This window comes from Somniosus microcephalus, chromosome 4, assembly GCF_052327205.1.
Source record: "Somniosus microcephalus isolate GS21.2 chromosome 4, FLI_Smic_1.0, whole genome shotgun sequence".
NCBI lineage: Eukaryota > Metazoa > Chordata > Chondrichthyes > Squaliformes > Somniosidae > Somniosus > Somniosus microcephalus.
Genome location: NC_140990.1, coordinates 212,170,632 through 212,193,152, shown reverse-complemented (window position 1 = coordinate 212,193,152; position 22,521 = coordinate 212,170,632). Strand labels below are relative to the sequence as shown.

At 43.1% G+C, this 22,521-nt stretch overlaps 1 protein-coding gene across 4 annotated transcripts in view; it reads right to left on the bottom strand.

Moving 5' to 3' along the window:
- The window catches only part of satb2 (SATB homeobox 2), a 595,400-nt gene that overhangs the window by 493,543 nt on the left and 79,336 nt on the right, over nt 1-22,521 (bottom strand). For 3 of the 4 annotated variants that reach the window (XM_085985795.1, XM_085985791.1, XM_085985792.1), the window contains exons 6-10: nt 21,960-22,062; nt 19,294-19,347; nt 14,323-14,789; nt 3,831-4,043; nt 2,925-3,080 (exon numbers count right to left, since the gene is read on the bottom strand). In XM_085985795.1, coding sequence (XP_085841921.1) covers nt 2,925-3,080; nt 3,831-4,043; nt 14,323-14,789; nt 19,294-19,347; nt 21,960-22,062 — 993 coding nt within the window. The remainder of the gene's footprint in view (nt 1-2,924; nt 3,081-3,830; nt 4,044-14,322; nt 14,790-19,293; nt 19,348-21,959; nt 22,063-22,521) is intronic. The other variant, XM_085985794.1, reaches the window with a different exon arrangement.

The following is a 22,521-nucleotide window of genomic DNA, read 5'->3' as shown; positions in this document are numbered from 1 at the left end:
CGCTGTGTAAATCGAATGGATTGTAAATGGGACAGTGTAAATGGGGCGGTGTGTAAATGGAGCAGTGTGTAAATGGGACGGTGTGTAAATGGGACGGAGTGTTGATGGAACTGTTTGTAAAAGGGGCGGTGTGTAAAAGGCGAGGAGTGTAAAAGGGGTGGACTGTAAATGGGGCGGTGTGTAAAAAGGGCAGTGGGTAAATGGGGCGGTGTGTAAATGGGGTGGTGTGTAAATGGGGCAGTGTGTAAATGGGACATTGTGTAATTGGAACAGTGTGTAAATGGAGCGGTGTGCAAATGGGACGGTGTGTAATCAGACGGTGTGTAAATGGGGCAGTGTGTAAATGGGGCAGTGTATAAATGGGGCAGTGTGTAAATGGGGCAGTGTGTAAATGGGGCAGTGTATAAATGGCGTGGTGTGTAAGCAGCGGTGTGTAAAAGGCATGGTGTGTAAAAGGCGCGGTGTGTGAATGGGGCGGTGTGTAAATGGGGCGGTGTGTAAAAGTGGCGGAGTGTAAAAGGGGCGATGTGTAAATCGAACGGTGTGTAAATGGGGCTGGGTGTAATTGGGATGCTGTGTAAATCGAACGGTGTGTAAATGGGGTGGTTTTTAAATGGGGTGTTGTGTAAATGGGGCGGTGTGTAAAAGGCGCAGTGTGTAAATGGGGTGGTGTGTAAATGGGGCAGTGTGTAAATGGGGCGTTGTGTAAATGGGGCAGTGTGTAAAAGGGGCGGTATGTAAATCGGATGGTGTGTAAATGGGACAGTGTGTAAATGGGGCGGTGTGTAAATGGGGCGATGTGTAAATGGGACAGTGTGTAAAGCAACGGTGTATGAATGGGTCGGTGCATAAATGGGTCGGTGTGTAAATGGGGTGGTGTGTAAATGGGACTGTGTGTAAATGGGGCGGTGTGTAAATGGCACGGTGTGTAAATGGGGCAGTGTGTAAAAGGGGCGGTGTGTAAATGGGGCGGTGTTTATATGGAACGGTGTTTAAATGGCACGGCGTGTAAATGGGGCAGTGTGTAAAAGGGGCGGTGTGTAAAAGGGGCGGTGTGTAAATGGGGAGGTGTGTAAGTTGCGTGGTGTGTAAAAGGGGCGGTGTGTAAATGGGGTGGTATTTAAATGGGGCGGTGTGTAAATGTGGTGGTGTGTAAATGTGGCGGTGTGTAAAAGGGACAGTGTGTAAATGGGGTGGTGTGTAAATGGAGTGGTGTGTAAAAGGGACAGTGTGTAAATGGGGCAGTGTGTAAATGGAGTGGTGTATAAAAGGGGCGGTGTGTAAATGGGGCGGTGTGTAAAAGGGTTGGTGTGTAAATGGGGCGGTGTGTAAATGGGGCGGCGTGTAAAGGGTCGGTGTGTAAATGGGGCGGTGTGTAAATGGGGCAGTGTGTAAAAGGGTCCGTGTGTAAATGGGGCGGTGTGTAAATGGGGCGGTGTGTAAATGGGGCATTGTGTAAACGGGGCAGCCAATCAGCTCCCGTCAGTTTGTCACCGGGCTTTGATTAAAATGACATCTCCTCGGAGACTGAATCATGAGCTGTGAGAGCATGAGGGATGGGTGAGGTGTGTGATGGTCTCTGAGCTAGTGCCACAGTCAATGGAAGTGAGCTGTGACAATGAAAGACTTGAGCCAGGGCTGTGAAAATAGTTGCAATGGTGAAATAACCCTGCTTGAATAAACCATCACTTTTCAGACCACATGTGTGGTATAAATAGAGAATGATGGATATCTCAGAGTGATTACAAGTCAGTAATATACTCAAGGGGTTTGGTTGATGTCATAAGCTACAAAATGTGCAGCTCAAGCAGTTTATAATTATTATCTGAATCCGAATAATAGATTACAGGCTTGAAATAATTCTGAAATATGTCTGTCATTTCTTTTAAATAATACATACTGCTAATCCTATGGGTGGATTTGTTCAGTTTTGGGTCCGTCTTGCGTGAGCAGAAGCTGTCAGAATAGACCTTAACTCCCAGTACAATCTGTGCTGTTGATGTATAATGGCATCCACACTGAAGATGATTGCTACATTGTTACTCAAAGTTGATCATGAAGTAATTTTTCCCATGTGATGTACACTGATCCTAGAATTTCTCTAATCAGTGTGTATCACAATGGGAAAAATGAAGCCAAAAGAAAACAGGAGGGCATCTAAGACATTAACAAAGATTAACCTCCATACTCACTGGTGGCATTTGACTCCACAGCTGATCCAGAGTGAATGACCAATCAACATAGACCTGGGGTAACACTGGAGTTCACCTGTTAAGTTGACTATGTGGAAGAAGATGTGAGATATGCGACTTTACACTGGAGCTGTTCAAAGTTTTGTCTATATGGGCAACATAGGTGTAGACCATGGAGCTTCAAGGAGCCACATAGAAAGTTTAAATGAATGTTCGCACTTGCTTGCATGTATCTGAAGTTGCTGATTCTACGATTTGGTTTTACGATTTGGATCTATCCACCAGTGACACAATGATGCTCAAAGCACAGCCCCTTCCAAACCAACAGGCCCACAAAATTCAAACTGGGCAAGCTAGCGAACTACAAAAATAAAGGCAAATAAGACTGAGTTGTACCTGCTTTGAGGGCCAGATTGGCAGGTTTCAGGAGCCAAGCGTGGCCCAAGGCCCACACACTGACTTCCTTGAGGAACATGCAGCAAGTACTTTGGATGTGAGCTTTATGACTGTGTCTGTAGCAATGAAATGAAGCCTTACGAAGAGATTTTGATTTGCTTTGTGTGACACAGGTTGAAGTTTCCTAAACCATAACTGAGGCAAACTGATATTATTTTAAGGCTAAAAAGTAGCAAAACTAGTCAACATGTAGTGAGACAAGCCAGTTGCACAAGAAACGGTATCATGGTGTATTATAAGAGATGTTAAGAACAACATGGCTCATCGCCCTCTCACCTGACTTTTATTTGCTGCCACTTTTGCAAACAATGCCTGAGACACTTTGGCCCGTTTCATCTCTTGCTGGATCTCATCGTAAATGGCTGATGTGATGTTCAGGTTCGTGCTCTCCACCTTAACCAGAAGGTCTGATGTTGACGCAGAGGTCTTGGCCTACCGAGAGAGACCAGCAAAAAAAATTAAAATAAAAACTGCTTTCAGCCAGCCATCTGTGCACAAATCATCAGCGGATTTCAGTCAGCTGATGCCAAACTGCATTAGCTATGGAGGACACTTCCTGTCCATTATTCTAATCAGGTTAATTGTGATTAGAAATAATTGCTGTTCAGGAACAGAGCATTCCTATAGGACATGCAAACACAGTAAAGCACTTTTCATGCTGTTTACCAAATCACTAAGGTAGGCTGTGCGAATCATGCCAAGTAATAATAAACATTTCATTGGAAGGAGAGAAAAAAAACCTGATAAAGCAGCACATATACATGAAGATAAAAAAGCAGCATGCCTTAGAGAGGTAGAACCAATTCTCCTAGAAAAAATGAGTAAATGGGTAGAGACCCCTAAATAATAAATTATTACTCAATTAAATGTACTCCCAAAAGTCTAGCTCATCCTTTATTAACGCATTACATATGTCAACCCGGTATGTACAGTATACCATCATTATCATTATTATGCTAGCCATGGATGCTGATAATTTCACATAGGAAATCACTGTAAATGAAAAAATTTAAATTTCATGGAACACTGAAAGAAATGCAGCTGATTTGATGGTTTAATTTCCTTGATGCCTATTTACATTTATGTATTCTACTGTGTTCATTTTAAAAAGTGTGCAAGTCTGCTTTTAGTTCCTGCATCAATAAAAAAAAAAGGTTGTTGGAGGACAAGCTTTTTAAGTACCTGCGAGGCTCGGGAAGACCCTGGGCTGCCTGCTGAAGGCGAGACCATGGAGATGTTTGGGTTCATGCTTCGTTCTCTCTCCTCCTGGTAGATTCGGTCACGTTCTGCCTCTGGAAGGTTCAGGAAGTTCTGCATGGCTCTTAGATTTACAAGAAGTGACTGGGATGCTGTTCTAGGATCTTCCTCTTTGCGGAGGATCTCTGATAGCAAGCCCTGGTGTAGAAGGCACCCAATGTCAGTAAAAAAAAAATCAAGTGTGAATACCCTGTCCCCAACAACCCCCAAGATATACTCCAGTATTTCCTGCATGCAGCAATGCTTTTGGTATTCTGCAGTACAGTAGAAGCAGCTAATGTCAGGACGTCAAGTCTTTTTGGAAGCAGGCTAAGAGCCCATTGATAAAGTGCTCAAATTCTGAATTTGCTTTCAGTCCATTTCAGCATAATGTTGGTGTTGACAGTAGCAAAGTAAACTCATAAATCAGCTTCAAAACTTTCACAATTAAAGCAGTTTAATGGGCAGGCATTGAATGTGAAACCCTGTAAAATAAAACAATTTTCACTTCCAAGTATGCTGGTGGTTCGTTTCATTTCACACATGCAAGAGCCATCGCTCAGTGATGTCTGGCCATCTACTAGCTTTTAAAGTCCAAGCTTAGCATCACCCAGCCATTACTCGTTGATACACAATCTTCTCCCTACTCTTTTTAACCTTAGTGCTGTTCTGCACCATAGACATTGGCCTTCACTTGAGTGTCTCAGTTAAATAAACAACACCTATAGGAAAGGGGGCTTATTTTAAATGGCCCAGACTTTGCTTTAGAAAACTTTTAAATGCTATAAGTTGCTTCATATTTAGTGCGCCCCATGTTTTGATATGTATTATAGTATTAAGTACTGAAGTTGAAAAGTTGTGCAAAGGTTATTTATAATTAAGATGGTAATGTAATGTATTTTAGTGTCGTAAATCTACACCCATTGCCATAAGATATCATGAAGTTAATCCCAAAGTCAAAGACCTTGGCCTAGGAAATTAATTTTTTAATGCGGTCATATCTGTTTAATTCCCTACCTCCTCACGCAACCTGCAGGCTGCACTTTGAATTCGGCATTCAATCTGACTGTTTACATCATTTTGGATGATATGCGGGTCAAATGATTAATGGAGCATGATGACAGGAGGCGGATAAAAATCCTCCATTTGAGCTCATGAACCTGTACCGCAACAAGCTCAATGCCTTTGGGAAAAGGGGGTGATGGGAAGAAAGTTGTCCAGAAAAGAATTCATTCCCATTACCTGCAAGGGACCCGCCTCCTGTGCGAAGATAAGTTGGTACACAGAGTTAAATTTCATAACAACAAAAATCCCTTTTAAATAACTCATTTGAAAAATTAATTGCTTTCTTGCCTGCACACGTAGTGAGAAGTAACTCAGATTGGCTTTGCGTACAGTAGAAGGTTAAATTAAGATCATTTAAAATATATTACGTTTGTATAAATAAATGCTCGGCCCTTTATTCACCTGGAAAACATTAGGATTTCAGTATGCAAAACAACGCAAATGACTTTTTAAAATCATGATTCTATTTAATTGTAATTTAATGAGGTGCAATTTAGTTTAAAAAATGCCAGGTGCAAGGCTCAGTGCTGCCTTGTAGTCTACATCAGTGAGTGTGTGAAAGCCTGGCCTGCAAAATACACTGCAAATTCCAACGGCTCCTCTGCCAACCAACTGCCACTCCTAGAATATCATGTATATAAAGCCTCCATCTATTTAAAGATTTAGTCAGTTATCACCGTGGACACGAGCTAATTGTTACAGTCTCTCTCTTCTCTGGTTGGCGATCTAGTGTTGATAGAATTGTTTCACTCGATATAGAGGTTATGGATGAACATCTGTGTTGTACGAGATGTGCTCTCTCATTCTCGAGCAGCTGTTTGCTGTTGGGAATCTTTGTCTTACGCTTCACTAAGAATCTTGTACTGCCAGCCTCCAGACTACCTGCTTGTGCCCCTTGCCGACGAACTCTGCCACCAACCCATTAGGAGGGAGGGAGGTAGGAAGCCTTGTCCAGGAAAAGACAGTAGCACCCAGTTGAATCAGGAAGATAACATGGGCGGGGGGGGGGGGGGGCGCTGGTGGGGGTAATATAATATTGAAATGGGACATGTAATATATTAATTTAAAACATGTACGAACTGAAAATAATCCAGTGGTATATCGTGTGCATGTTCAGTATAAGCCAGATTTGAGACTTCATACTTGCTGCTGATGTTACTTAGTTTCTCTCATTTCCTCAGCTGCAGTTTTTTGAAAAATTGGAATTTATTTTTCAGAAACTTTGATCTGAAGAAAGAGAAACACAACATACCAGCATGCCAACAAGTTTCGAACCCTAAATCTGGGGTTTTAGTATGGAATGACTAAAAATTCAATTATATTTCAGCTATAATACTGCCATACGTCCTTGTGTCTATTTGTCTATTTGTGTGTAATTAGCAGGAAAATAATCTATTATTACTATTAATAATTATATTTAAATATAGCTATCTGTATATTTAAGTTTTTTTTCTCCAACGTAACGCGTGCATCTCTCCCCTCAGCCTTAGTGTTGGTGGCATCAACTCAGTGAGGAGCTAGCACTGTTCCCTTAGAAAGGACTTAAGTGATATCCCTGAATAGAAAGGTTGGTTTATCCACTTAATGGAGGGTTGGTGGTATCCGTCAATGCTGTATTGGTGATATCCCTTAGTGGAAACATGGTGATCTCACAACATTAGACAGTTGACCTGTCCCCTTAGTAGAGATTTGGTGCTATTCCCTCAATAAAACATTAAGGCCAAGAAATTGGTCCACTTACCGCCATCCGTTTGCGCCGCAATCTGGTCTAAAAATGGCGGCCGCCACCTTAGCGCCCTTCAGTGGTGCGGGACTCGGCGGCCACGATCTTGGTGAGGGCCTTAGCGCTGCCAAGCGCTGGCCCTGGAGATGTAAATTAAGAAAGCGTAACGTCAGTCGGTGTGCAATGCCGACTTAACATCACCTCAGCGAACTTGGACCTTAGCGTTGAGCTCAGCGCTGGGTCCTAAGCTTACCATGAAAACCCAGCATTCAGCAGACTGACAAAAGTGCTGTTAGTACCTCTTAAAGGGACACACACAACTTTTAGGTAAGTTTGCATTTAAGCTTTTGGACTGGATTTTTTTTATTTTATTGAAGTAGTAGCTTGGTGCCATACATGTTAAAAGCTGCTGGATGCTTGCAAGGCCTCGGATGGTAACAGAAGGCCTCTGAGAAGACACAAAATGCTGGAAATACTCAGCAAGTCAGGCAGCATCCATGGAGAGAGAAACAGAGTTCACAGCTCAGGTCGAGAGGCTGCCTCACCTGCTGAGTATTTCCAGCATTTTACGCTGTCATTTCAGATTTACAGCATCCACTCGCAGAGGGAAGAGGAAGGCGCAGAAGAGGAAGAAACAGAAGAGGAGGAAGCAGAAGAGGAGGAAGCAGAAGGAAGGATGCAACCCAGACATCCCCTTTCTCGCTGGGATATCCGGGATGGAATCATCTGCCTGCGGTACCAGTGACCACAACCCCAATTCCCCTTTCAACATTAGTCCCACACCTTACCTTCCCTCTGTTACTGAGCATCACAGCATCCTCTTGGCCACGATGCTGAAATAAAAGCTACCACAAAGCAAACCTTCCAATCCAACTTTATACATCTATCCATCCAATATGACATCAAGAAATCAACTCATCACCCTTAGCAAAACCTTAGTGACTATCTTGTGTGTGCCTTTGCCTATCCTACTGATGACATGCAGTGCTGCCCCAGTGGCTGCAGCATGGCTGGTGGAAGGCTGCTGACTTTCAGTGGGGGGCACTGCAAATGGCCTTGCTGGTTGACCTTGAGGAGCTGGTGGCTGGGAGTAGCAAATCGAGTGATGGTGTTTCTTCTTCTTCTTCACTCTCCTCTCCCTATTTTTGGTCAATCACTGGCTGAGCAGGCTGCATTTCTTGGGTGTGTGAAATGAAGAAGGCACAAGGGTGGGGTTTTGGTGAGGGGAGGGTGGGAAAGTTAGAGGTGTATGCGAGAAGGAGGATAATGTATCCTTTCTGCCCTGCCGCTGGCCAAGGGCTCATCTATGACCAACAATGGCCTGCACCATCTCCTCCAAGGAGGTGAAGTGAGGCTAGGAATTGGAGGTGCACCTCATGTTAGGTAGAGATTGTTGGTAGGTAAGTGATTGGGGTTGGTGGGGAGTCGTGCATTGAGCAGTGTGTGAGGCTAGTGGTGCAGTTGGTAGGAGACGGCTTTTGAAGATGCATTCACTGACCTTGACCTCTGGTTTGAGGTCATGAAGCTTCTTTGGGCACTGGAGCCAGGGGATGGGGGTGACACTGCTGGCACTGACGGCCTCGGTGATCTGGTCCCACATCGTTCTTTCTGGAGGGCCTCCTGGCCCCTGTGGGTAGAGGACCTCTCTTGCAGTGTTGACCCCCTGCACAAAGCTGGAGTGCTGCGTGCGAGACCCTGGGTGTCCCTTCCCTGGCTTGCTAAGCCATTTGTGCTGGTGCTGAAGCACTTTCCCCATTTTTTGAGGTGTAGAAGGGAATTCAGCTTTAAGAGCTGAAAACTCCCAGTTTGGGAATTCTTTTTACTGTTAATTTTTTTTTTCAGAAGGCAGTTGAGCTATAAGGGCTCAAAACTGCATATTTTTACATCATTTTTACTTTTATCATTTTAAGAAAATGACAATGTAGTGCCCTTTTAAGATCCCACAATGCTTTGCGAAATCACAGCCTCACTTTCAGGGGCTGCTCGAAGCTGCAACGCTGCTTGTGGACGCCACATTGGGGCTTGATGCCAGGACGAACGCCACCAGGAGGGCATTACACAGTGAGCTTAGCGCTGGGCAAATAATCATTAGTCCCCAGGGCCAATTTTTCCATCCTACCAGTGCCACCATTTTCGGCAGTCATTAAGCCACGGCTGTGGTGGCACCGGCAGCTTTTGTGTCGCACTCGAATTTTTAGCCCCACAGATATTCTCTCAATAAAGGTTTGGTGCTGTCCCCGCAATGGGAAGTTCATGCTAACTCCTCAGTGAAGAGTTGGTGCTGTGCTCTCAGTAGAGAGTTGATGGTGCTCCCTCAATAAAATGTTGCCAGTATCCCTTCAATAAAGAGTTGGTGCTCGCTCCTCAGTAAGGAGCTGGTACTATTCCCTCAGTGGGCAGTTGATACTGACCCTCATTAAAGAGTTCGTTCTATCCTCTGAGTGAGAAGCTGGTGCCTACCCCTAAAAATCACTTGTGCAAAACTAAAAATCCTCCCATTGATGTATGAAATATATTGGCCCGCGTAATGTGTCCATATCACCCCCAATCATCGCCTCCCTCCCATTCATCTGCTAAAGAGCTTCCCACATAAAATAAACAGCTCTCCAACAAAATAAAATCACCCCTGAAATAGATTCACCCATCGCCAAATTCTGCCCTAACCCTAAACCCAACTCTAACCCTAACCTCTACCTTAAACTTATCCTTAAGTCTAACTATATTCCCAACTCTAAACCTAAGCCCAACTCCAGCCCTGGGCCCAAACCTACAGCTAAGTGCAACTCTAACCATAACCATAATCCTAACCTAAAACCTAAAGCTATATTCAACCCTAACCCTACGGCCTACTCTTGCTCTAAAGCCAAGGACATCTGACAAGTTTTTCTTTTCATTTTATTCTGGAGGCAGATCTGAAACTGGTGGCAAGAGGGTGGGTTCAATGGTAATAAGACCAGGGGCAAGGTGGGCAGGGGCAGTAACAAGGCCAGTGGGAGCAGCAAAACAATATGAGCAGGGGAGCAACCAGGCTCACCAGAGCAAAAAACAAGGCGTCCAACTCTCCCGAGGTATAAAGGAGGATCTACCTGGCACTACAAGATTGGAGGTATGGTAGGGTTCAGCAACAACAAAAGAAAAGGCTGACACAGACACAAACATGATAGAAGGTTGAAAAGACAAACTTACCTGCACTTTAATCAGGAAATCATTAGTCAAGGAACATGTGCCAGTATAGCTGAATAACCCGGACTGAATCTGGGTGGGGGACTTCAATGTCCATCACCAAGAGATGCTCGATAGCAACAATATTGACCAAGCAGGCTGAGTCCTGAAAGACATAGCTGCCAGTCTGGGCCAGCGGCAGGGGGAGAGAGAACCAATATGAGGGAAAAACCTACTTGACCTCGCCCTCACCAATCTACCTGCCACAGGTGCATCTGTCCATGACAGTATTGGTAGCAGTGACCACCACAGTCCTTGTGGAGAAAAAAGTCCCGTCTTCACACTGAAAACGCTCTCCATCATGTTGTGTGGCACTACCACCCATGCTGAAGGGGATAGATTCAGCATAGATCTAGCAGCTCAAAACTGGGCATCCATGAGGCGCTGTCGGCCATCAGCAGCAGCAGAATTATATTCCACCACAATCTGTAACCTCATGGCCCGGCATATCCCTCACTCTACCATTACCATCAAGCCAGGGGACCAACCCTGGTTCAAGAAAGAGTGTAGAAGAGCATGCCAGGAGCAGCACCAGGCATACGTAAATATGTGGTGCCAATCTGGTGAAGCTACAACACAGGACTACATGCATGCTAAACAGTGGAAGCAACATGTTTTAGACAGGGCTAAGCAATCCCACAACCAACAGATCGGATCAAAGCTCTGCAGCCCTGCTGCACCCAGTCGTGAATGGTGGTGAACCATTAAAGAACTAACGGGAGGAGGAGGCTCCATGAACATTCCCATCCTCAATGATGGTGGAGCCCAGCACATGAGTGCAAATGACAAGGCTGAAGCGTTTGCAACCAAAGTGCCGAGTGGATGATCTATCTCGGTCTCCTCCTGAGGTTCCCACCATCACAGAGGCCAGTCTTCATCCAATTCGATTCACTCCACGTGATATCAAGAAATTGCTGAGCACACCGGATAGAGCAAAGGCTATGGGTCCCGACAACATCCCAGCTGTAGTGCTAAAGACTTGTGTTCCAGAACTAGCTGCGCCTCCAGCCAAGCTGTTATGTACAACTATAACACTGGCATCTACCCGACAAAGTGGAAAATTTCCCAGGTATGTCCTGTCCACAAAAAGCAGAACAAATCCAATCCAGCCAATTACCGCCCCATCAGTTTACTCTCAATCATCAGCAAAGTGATGGAAGGTGTCGTCAACAGTGCTATCGAGTGGCACTTACTCACCAATAACCTGCTCACCGATGCTCAGTTTGGGTTCCGCCAGGACCACTCAGTTCCAGGCCTCATTTCAGTCTTGGTCCCAACATGGACAAAAGAGCTGAATTCCAGAGGTGAGGTGAGAGTGACTGCCCTTGACATCAAGGCAGCATTTGACCGAGAATGGCATCAAGGAGCCCTAGTAAAACTGAAGTCAATGGGAATCAGGGGGTTCCTCAGTGCAGTGTCCTAGGCCCAACCATCTCCAGCTGCTTCATCAATGACCTTCCCTCCATCATAAGGTCAGAAGTGGGGATGTTTGCTGATGATTGCACACTGTTCATTTCCATTCACAACTCCACAGATAATGAAGCAATGTTCCCTTTAATTTTTTTTGATGCGCTGTCCATGCTCAATGTTCCCCCGAATGTGTGTGGCTGTGCACCAATCGGGAGGTCCTGCACAGGCCGCTCACCAGTTGCTGCCACTGGAAAAGATACTATGCAGCAAATTTAAAAGGACAGCACATCAAAAAAAAATATTGGGAACATTGTCTGTCCACAGCAAGACCTGGAACACTTAGGCTGAGGCTGATAAGTAGTAATTAACATTCGCACCACACAATGCCAGGCAATGACCATCTCCAACAAGAGAAAGTCTACCCACCGCCCCTTGACATTCAATGGTATTACCATCATTAAATCCCCCACCATCAACATCCTGGGGGGTCACCATTGACCAGAAGCTTAACTGTACCAGCCACATAAATACTGTGGCTACAAGAGCAGGTCACAGGCTGGGTATTCTGCGGCTAGTGCCTCACCTCCTGACTCTCCAAAGCCTTTCCATCATCTACAAAGCACAATTCAGGAGTGTGATACAATACTCTCCACTTGCCTGGACGAGTGCAGCTCCAACAACACACAAGAAGCTCGACACCATCAAGGACAAAGCAGCCCGTTTGATTGGCACCCTAAACATTCACTCCCTCCACTACCGGCGTACCGTGGCTGCAGTGTGTACCATCTACAAAATGCACTGCAGCAACTTGTCAAGGCTTCTTCGACAGCAACGCCCAAACCCGTGACCTTTACCACCTAGAAGGACAAGGGCAGCAGGCGTATGGGAACACCATCACCTGCAAGATCCCCTCCAAGTCCTACACCACCCTGACTTAGAAGTATATCACCGTTCCTTCATCGTCGCTGGGTCAAAATCCTGGAACTCCCTCCCTAACAGCACTGTGGGAGTACCTTCACCACACGGACTGCAGCGGTTCAAGAAGGGGGCTCACCACCACCTTCTCAAGGGCAATTAGGGATGGGCAACAAATGCTGGCCTTGCCAGTGATGCCCAGATCCCGTGAATTAAATTTAAAAAAATACAGTATGTTGAAAGTTCATGATGTTGGAATACATCGGGAACAGAAGGGATGGATCTAGAGGGGGCATTTCCTCTCCATTTTCACTTCCATTAATACCACAGTCACAAGGAGAAAGAGGGGATCTGGCAGGTGTGTCAAACCTCTCAAAAAAAAATCTCCCACTCTGGAGAAAACCGTTGTTCTTTGCAATAAACCAGCAAGTACATTTAAAAGCATATTAACATTAAACAGAGCGCAACCCAATCCTTCTCCGTCACCTGCATTTCACCTCCCTTATCCCAGTGCAATCACAATCCCACATAAGTATGGATCTGTGATTCTGTCGGTGGGATAAGGGAGCACAGGTAGCTGGCCCCACATGTTTGCTATCAGTAGGGCCCAGTGTAAAAGTAGAGCCCAGTGCCTATAAAGACCAGCTCCTCAGACCAAATGTAAATGTGGGAGAGTGACACATGGGTGTCACCTTCCTGAAATAGGATCCAGTTCAAGCAAAAAGATAAAAATGCTTTACCGATTCCCACCCATCACCTCCCTCAGGCAATATCATTAAGAATAGATTGCAGCTATTTTGAGGGACATGTTGCGAATTATGGAGCTCAGCAATGGTGGACAATAGCAGAATTCGGTGCATCCCAATGCTCCAAATACATAATGTTGCTGGCCTTTTACCACCCTACAATTTGAGACCTCTTTACCAGTCAAGTATGGCCTTAGATCAGTGCATATCTTTTGGGAATCCCTCCCATAGTCTCACATTTCATTAAGGTTGTTATTCATTCTTGTGTAACATCTATCAGTAATTCTGTTTACTTATGGGCCTAATATCTAAATCAGCTCTACGATGGAGATTGTGCAGTGATTGTCTGTGAATTGATGAAATAGCAAGTAGCCTGTTTTAGAAAAGGTCTATGGTTCTTGCTGAGATAATCTGTCCATCTTTTCACATTATCAAAAAAGCAGATACCTAAGGCTAATGTTCAAATGCATGATTAGAAGGATAGTTAGTGTTTTTCGATAAGTCTCCCCTAACTGATAGGACTGTCTGTAGATAGTGGGCATGGAAGATCCTACCTAACCAAACCCACGTTCTAGTCCATGTTATCAGCTAAGATTTGCAGTTAATTATACAATGAAACCATTGCATTATAGTCTTACCAGTCGTCTATTCATGACCCACCTTCTAATTTACTTTCTAATTACATCTTCTTCCTAATCACTTGACTCCAGTAAATGTAGGTCCTGAGCTACCCCTAAGTTCCTTTATTAAGTGCTTTTGCTTTAAATAGGGAGTAGGGAGTCTCACCATCAGCACACCATAAAATAACAATACTCAAAGAGATACGAGTTAACTTTAACATCCGTTTGATTGACGTGAAAACTTTTCTTCATTTAAAAAAATATATTTTTTGTTTAAATAATGAGTATTAGTTACATCATCGGGGACCTGACCTGAGGAGTGAGTGAGCTGGTCTTGCAAGGGAAATTAATTAAATTGCACAATCAGAATGATCCAGTTGTTGAAGAACACAGTAACTGTACCTGTGGATATCAGTTCACTTCATGCTCATTAGCTCCTCCAAACCAGGTCCTTCATTATATCACCAATATTTATCATGTAGTCAAAAAAAACTCCAAGATAATCAATAGATATAAATTCAGGAAGATAAAGTAAATCACAAAGGAATTTGTCAAGTGGAGGTGGCAGTATAGAGAAAATTATTTTCTTTAAAAAAATGTTTGTGTAGCTTTTACTGAGTGAGTTTATCCTGCCCCACTAAGGATATTTTACTCAGCAGACACTATAGTTGTTCCCATTTTTATGACCTTTTTTTTCAACTTTGTTTCTCTGACAAAGGCAAAGAAGAAATAAGCACCTGTGTACGGTTGAAGGCAACTCGTGCAAACACGGCTTGTGATACGCTGGCTCTCTTCAGCTCGTCCCGGACTTGCTGGTAGATTTCTGGAGCGACCTCCACGGATGAACTGGAAGGCTCCGTGGGCTTCGCGGGCCTGGGGATAGGCGGGTGATTGAGGAACTGCTGGTTTATGGACTGGGGGTGCTGGTGTGCTAGCAGCCTGCTGACGGCTATCTGCTGGTTGATCAGGTGGGCCATGGCGAGCTGCTGCCTCACCAGCTGAGGGCTCAGCTGCGGCGACAGCAGACTGGGACTCATGATCGGTTGCATCGCTGGCACTTGGCTTCTGATGGGAGGGCTGTGCTGGAGCTGGCCGTGAGGAGATTGCTCGCTGCTCTTTGCTAAGTTTGCCAGTTGATTGATGTTCGTCAGGTGGGATGGCCGTTGTCCTAGGACACAGTACTCCGCCAGATTTTCTCTTTCGACTAAAATTTTAAAAGAAAGATGCGCAGGAAGCGCTCTTAGTAATTATTGTCAACATAATAGAAAAAAAATGAATTCAGTACAAACCTAAACTATTTCAGTAAAATTCAAAAGGCACTGTTGTTCTAAATGACTTTACCTGCAAGGTAATAGCAAATAATCTGCTGCGTTAAAGAGAGAGCCCAAAACAAGTTTATTGTTGCACAAATGGATACATTTCAGAAATGAAAGTCTTACACAGCGTGTTCATTTTTACACGCTGGCAGCGTGACTCCTATTATATTTAAATGGTCCAAATATAACAGGTCACCTGACGCCCTTCAATCACAATACAATTGAAGTTGTTTGCGTTCATTTGTCTGAGGCCTGTGTTCCTCTATTAGGATCATGTGATGAACATTTCTCTTCACACAGATTGCATGTGGAAGGCAGCGATGATGGAATATATATGCTTTCTCTTTTGAAATGCATGTTTCTTGGCTGTGAGGGGGGTTGAAGCATTGGTCGGACACTATGGACATCAATTTGCAGCAATGGTTCCTGGTGTATTTTCCAAAAGGTGGCAAGGTTCATGGAGCATGTGAGCGACTGACTGGCTGTGTATTTAGATGACACTAGTGTAGTTATTTACTAAGTGCATAGGGAAAGGAATATTGTCGGGTGGGTCAACTGGCACAGCTCGCACCCAAATCCTCGCTGCCAGTTACAAAGCAGCACTGACATAAAAGCCGCATGAGCCTATCAAGAAGGATTAAACAGTTGGTTTATAATGAGATGATTGTGGGGAATAATTACAAATACTTTAAGGTGTTTATTTTGTGATGCCTATGTGCTTATCAAATTGAAGGATGGGGAACAGAATCATTTTCCACTCTATGTTTATTTTGTATGTTTCAATGAGAATGAGAGGTGATCTCATTGAAACATACAAAATTCTTACATGGATTGACAGGGTAGATACAGGGAGGATGTTTCCCCTGGCTGGGGAATCTAGAACCAGGGGGTCACAGTCTCAGAATAAGGGGTCGGCCATTTAGGACTGAGATGAGGAGAAATTTCTTCACTCAGAGGGTGGTGAATCTTTGGAATTCTCTAGCCCAGAGGGCTGTGGAGGCTCAGTCGTTGAGTATATTCAAGATAGAGATCGATAGATTTTTGAATATTAAAGGAATCAAGGGCTATGGGGATAATGCAGGAAAGTGGAGTTGAGATAGAAGGTCAGCCATGATCTTATTGAATGGCGGAGCAGGCTGGAAGGGCCAAATGGCCTACTCCTGCTCCTATTTCTTATGTTCTTATGCCCATTGACAAGATGGGCCAGAGGCAAAGCAATACTCCTTACATTACCCTGACAATACAGCTGAACCTCAGCCTCCGAATTACATGTGTGGCTCCTTATTTCTGTCTCTCTTATCCTTATTGCTTTTCTCAGCAAGATACCGTTCTGGAGCTTTTGTACCGTAAACAAATATTCACTGGCTACCGGACTGAAACTGAGATACTTTCAATGCTGCATACTTGTTCTGTGTGTTCATTTTTTCCTCTAATTTCTTTTCAGGAGTTAGTGGGGCCTCAGTACATACTGAACGCATTGATGCCAATACTGAGGAAGTAGGCACAGTCTGAAGATGTTTCTGTACAGACCAAGGGCGATATATGTCCATCTTGTATGTTGAAATTGGTAAAAAGAGGCATGACCAAGCAGAGGGTCAACACCTACAGAAAATATTAACGGACTTTTGTCTTCTCTTATTGCTTTTCTGAATTTCGCTCCCATCTTAAAATAAAACATGTTCACAAAATAGTTAGGGGAAAATTTTGCTCGTTGAGCACAGTTAAGAAATTGGAGCACAATCGTGCAGAGGAGGTTTTAAAGGAAGAGTGAGTTCTGAACTACAGCCCAAACTGGCAGTCAGTGCTGGATCTGGTTCTGGGGAATGAGGTAAGTCAAGTGGAGCAAGTGTCAGTAGGGGAACATTTAGGGAACAGTGATCACAGAATCATAAGGTGGAATCATTAGTTATGGAAAAGGACAGGGAGCAATCTAGAGTTAAAATACTTAATTGGAGGAGGGCCAATTTCAGTGGGCTGAGAACAGATCTGGCCTGGGTAAATTGGAATCAAAGATTGGCAGGCAAAACTGTAATCGAATAATGGGCTGCCTTTAAAGAGGAGGTGGTTCGGGTACAGTCGAGGTACATTCCCACTAGGGGGAAAGGTAGGGCAACTAAAGCCAGAGCTTCCTGGATGACAAAAGAGATAGAGAGTAAGATGAAGCAGAAAAAGAACACGTAATTTAGATGTCAAGTTGAGAATACAAGTGAGAACCAGGCTGAATATAGAAAGTTCAGAGGGGAAGTGAAAAAGAAAATAAGAGGGGCAAAGAGAGAATATGAGAATAGATTGACAGCTAATATAAAAGGGAATTCAAAAGTCTTCTATTGGCATATAAATAGTAAATGGGTAGTAAGAAGAGGGTGGGGTTGATTAGGGACCAAAAAAGAGACCTACGCATGGAGGCAGAGGGCATGGCTGAGGTACTAAATGAGTACTTTGCATCTGTCTTCACCAAGGAAGAAGATACTGCCAAAGTCATAGTGAAAGAGGAGGTAGTTGAAATACTGGATGAGATAAAAATTGATAAAGAGGAGGCCCTAGAAAGGCTGCCTATACTTAAAGTAGATAAGTCACCAGGACCAGATGGGACACATCCTAGGATGCTGAGGGAGGTAAGGAGGGAATCGCGGAGCAACTGGCCATAATCTTCCAATCCTCCTTAGACACTGGGGTGGTGCCAGAGGACTGGAGAATTGCAAATGTTATGCCCTTGTTCAAAAAAGGATGTAAGGATAAACCCAGCAACTACAGACCAGTCAGTTTAACCTCAGTAGTGGGGAAGCTTTCAGAAACGATAATCCGGGACAAAGTTAACAGTCACTTGGACAAGTTTGGATTAATTAAGGAAAGCCAGCATGGATTTGTTAAAGGCAAATTGTGTTTAACTAACTTGATCGAGTTTTTTGATGAGGTAACAGAGAGGGTTGATGAGGGCAATGCGGTTGATGTGGTGTTCATGAACTTCCAAAAGGCATTTGACAAAGTGCCACATAATAGGCTTGCCAGAAAAGTTGAAGCTGATGGAATAAAAGGTAGCATGGATACGAAATTGGCTAAGTGACAGGAAACAGAGAGTAGTGGTGAACAGTTGTTTATCGGACTGGAAGAAGGTATACAATGGTGTTCCCCAGGGGTCGGTACTAGGACCACTGTTTTTCTTGATATACATTAATTACTTTGACTTGGGTGTACAGGGCACAATTTCAAGATTTGCAGATGACACAAAATTTGGAAGTATAGTGAACAGTGAGGAGGATAGTGATAGACTTCAAGAAGACATAGACAGGCTGGTGAAATGGGTGGACACGTGACAGATGAAATTTAATGCAGAAACGTGCGAAGTGATACATTTTGATAGGAAGAACGAGGAGAGGCAATATAAACTAAAGGGTACAATCCTAAAGGGGGTGCATGAACAGAGAGACCTGGGGGTATATGTGCACAAATCATTGAAGATGGCAGGGCAGGTTGAGAAAGCGGTTAAAAAAACATACGGGATCCTGGGCTTCATAAATAGAGGCATAGAGTACAAAAGCAAGGAAGTTATGATGAACCTTTATAAAACACTGGTTCGGCCTCAACTGGAATATTGTGTCCAATTCTGGGCACTGCACTTTAGGAAGGATGTAAAGGCCTTAGAGAGGGTGCAGAAAAGATTTTCAAGAATGGTTCCAGGGATGAAGGACTTCAGTTACATGGATAGGCTGGAGAAACTGGGATTGTTCTCCTTAGAGCAGAGAAGGTTGAGAGGAGATCTGATAGAGGTGTTCAAAATCATGAGGGGTCTAGACAGAGTAGATAGAGAGAAACTGTTCCCATTGGTGGAAGGGTCGAGAACCAGAGGACACAGATTTATGGTGATTGACAAAAGAACCAAAGCCGACATGAGGAAAAACTTTTTTACGCAGTGAGTGGTTATGATCTGGAATTCACTGCCTGAAAGGGTGGTGGAGGCAGATTCAATCATGGCTTTCAAAAGGGAATTGGATAAGTACCTGAAGGAAAAAAATTTGCAGGGCTACGGGGAAAGGACGGGGTAGTGGGACTAGTTGAAGTGCTCTTGCAGAGAGCTGGCATGGGCTCGACAGGCCGAATGGCCTCCTTCTGTGTTATAACCATTCTATGATTCTATGCTATCACCACAGCACTGCCCAAGTCATGGGCTATTGTCCTTTTGCCATTCATAATAAGTGATGCAGAGCATGCGGTCAGCTACAGCCACTGAAAATAATGAATAGATAAATGGAGTGTTCATTAATTGTCTACACAATACATGTTACATCTTTTTTAAAAAACACAGAAAAACTATTTAAAAAGCAGACTTTTCTGCAGAGTACAAATGGGTGCTGATGGGGGTGGGGGGTGGAGTGGTGGGAGTGAACAGTATACCTTTGAATAGTCTGTTTGATTGAAACACTGAAGGAACCCAGTCTTGTGCTGATTCTGGGAGAGTAAAAGAGAGAGATGATAAATACTACAAATTAAATTCTATCAATAACTAAATAAATAAAAGAACATTCCTGCCTCTGTGGTAGGTATAGAAGTCATAGTTCAAGTCTTATAATCCACTTAACATTGAAAAAGTTGGATTACAAAAATCTTATCCATTTACCAAAAGCTGACGCAGTTTTAATAACAATATATTCCTAAAGATCCAGATAGGGAAGTGGTCGATGCATTAGGTTTGTACTTGAATACACCTTCAGCTTACTTTACATAAATATTTCATGATATTAGTTATTATTAATACTTATTATTTGAGGCAAAATCAAACAAAGCGCTTTTAATATTTAATGAAAATGGAAACAAAGAAATTATGTTTATCTCTGTGAAGGAACTAATATAAACCAAATAAAAAATTAATAAAAAAAATCTGAGAAGAAATGTTTCAAAGTAGTGTTAGTAATTCACAGGAGCTGTAAACTTGATATAAATTATTTACATGACTTATTTTTAATACATTTCTGCAATAAATTACAATAGTTTTTCAAGTTAAATCTTGATATGTAGGAATTAGCTCATCAAAGCCCCCAGTAAACATTAGAGAATTTATGTTATCCATCATTGTGGGATGTTTTTGGTTCAAAATTAGATTTTTTTTCTCCTAACTTTAGTTGTTGTATTAATTCCTGGTAATCAAGTTATTCACTGAACAGGAATCAAACGCATGCAACTGCCATGGAATATGCACTTCAACTTTGGTTCTGACATGAAGGGAGGCAGTGATTGGTCCTAATTCGAACTGTAGTCAGCAGGCGTTCAACCCAACATTAACATGAGTCAGAAGGGTGTCATTTGGAGAGGCCGTGGTATGCATTTGGCTGTCGGAAGGATGCAGTAGCAATAGTCAGGATCATTAGGAATCCATGGAAATTGGAGTCAAAATCCTTGGAGATTTGGTCCCAAAATCTGAGGAAATTCTTGGAGCTGCTGAGGTTCAAAGTTTTACTGCAAGTGAATTTCTTTTATTGCACTTGTCCAAAAAGAAATGGCTTTGCAGGATTTGGCGCTGTCACATTGTGGTCTACAATAAACTCATCCACCAGAGTGGAGCCAGGAAGCAGGCAAACTGGATAAAGCTGGGTTTCTTTTTGTAGACTGCTGAGCACATCCACCCTCACTTCTCATTGATCTCTGTGACCAAATCATGTGTTCTGCACAAATTGAGAATGTTCAGAGCTGCAGCAACTATGAAAAATATTGGGGGTTGGTATCTCAGCCACAAAATGTCCAATTTTCGCTGGGTTTTTGAAAAGGGAAAGACTTTGAAAGAAGTGAGGGCTTGAAAAGTTGACATTTTCTGAAGATGATCCACTCCTATGGGCTTCTGATGGCCCTGGCAATAATGCACCTTTAAAATATATTAATAAGATAACTCAGATTTAAATCAAACACGATGCTGAATATATCAAAGACCTGGACTTACTGTTTGGGAAGAGCAAGCCTTGTGAATAAATTGGAAATGTCTCCACTTTTATGGAGCTATTATGTACAAGTACTGCACACTCCGCACTTGAATTTTTGAACCATTCGTCAGTTATATTGGTTAAGTGGCAACTTAGCTACTTGAAAAATGGACTATTCTTATGAAGTGCTGCGATTGGTTGGTTTTCTGTCCTTGGCACCAATAAAATTGGAGTTCACTAAATCACCTACAGGAACTCTTGTGGCCTCACCATTTTGATTGGTGGTTGCACAGTTCTACAGAAATTTGGATTATCAACTCTTTTACCTAACCACACCGGATGTGACAGGCAGGCCACCAGAATGAAGAGTAAGACTGCTATGGGATATATAAAGTATACATATCATTTTGTGTATAATTGTACCACAAAAGGGATGTATATCAAGAATGTTTAATAGCATAAGACAATCTCGGGGTACAGTGGAACTCCAAGTTTCACTCCCGCAGGTAATGATGTAATTAAAACCACAAGAATTGTGTTACACCACAGAACAGACTTCATTGACAAAAAAAATTGGATTGGTTCCACTGCGTCCTTGATTGCCAATGGGAATAATTTGAGTTTGAATAAGAATACCTTGACGTCTTACTGGCGTGTGTGTGTGGGAGTGTAAACAGCAAAAAGATTAATAAAAAGAACTGAAAGTCTTAATTAAAAGTCTTTGCAGTGCAATTGAACAGCAATAACAGCAGCACCTAGCCACAAGTCTTGCTAAATTCTTGAGAGGCTACAAGATTGATAGATAAGAGCAAAGGTCTGGTCTGTCAATCATGCCGCCTGTCTTTAATTTGACAGGACTTACCCATGTGTGTCCTTTATTGTTTAAATATTGAACTGAACTGGGATCCTCAGGAGAGCCCATGGGTTAAAAAGGAACTGTTTCAGTTGTCGATGTGACTCACATGGATATATAAATAAAAGCAGAAAAATATCACCAATGCTTGTGTATGAGACCAAGGCAAATATGACTTTTAAAGCAGCCCAACACATCCTACTTGCACCACAGAATGAGCAGACAGCATGTTTCTAAGTGCAATGCCATTCTTACAGAACACAGGAGTTAACTGCAGGTCTATCGAATCTATTTACCTTTAATCTTTTTGTATTTTTTGTACCACCTTCCGAACTCCTGGCACTTGGCAGATGACACGTTGGCGTAATAAGTGCTGTTCACGATGGAGGAAATCATGCTCTGGTGCAGAAAGTGAAAAGAGGGTGAATCGCAAATTAGAAAGAGCCCAAAAATAAACCAATAAATGTCGATGAGCGCGGAGCACAAAGGGATTCAAGTACCAGCTGAACATTTGGGATCTGTAGCGACAAGTCAAAATCTCAACAGCCAGCAGAAAGAGATCAATATCCTAATTGTTAAGCTTTATTTGGGAAAAGGAGTGGAGATAAGTCCACACATAAACCAAAAAAAACCTTTGAGTATGAATTTCCCTTCTGTCTTGGTTATCAGCTCCTGCCTAGCTAGGATTCATTGCTGTCTTGATACCAGGATTTCCTTATTTATTTTTTACAATTTATTTCAAAAGCTATTCTTAACAAATGATACTTAAGAAACATGTTAAAATACAAAGTCAAGCTTTTCCTTGACAGGTTCTGGCAAAACGTTTGCGGAACTCTCTGAAAAGGCGAGGACTGTTGA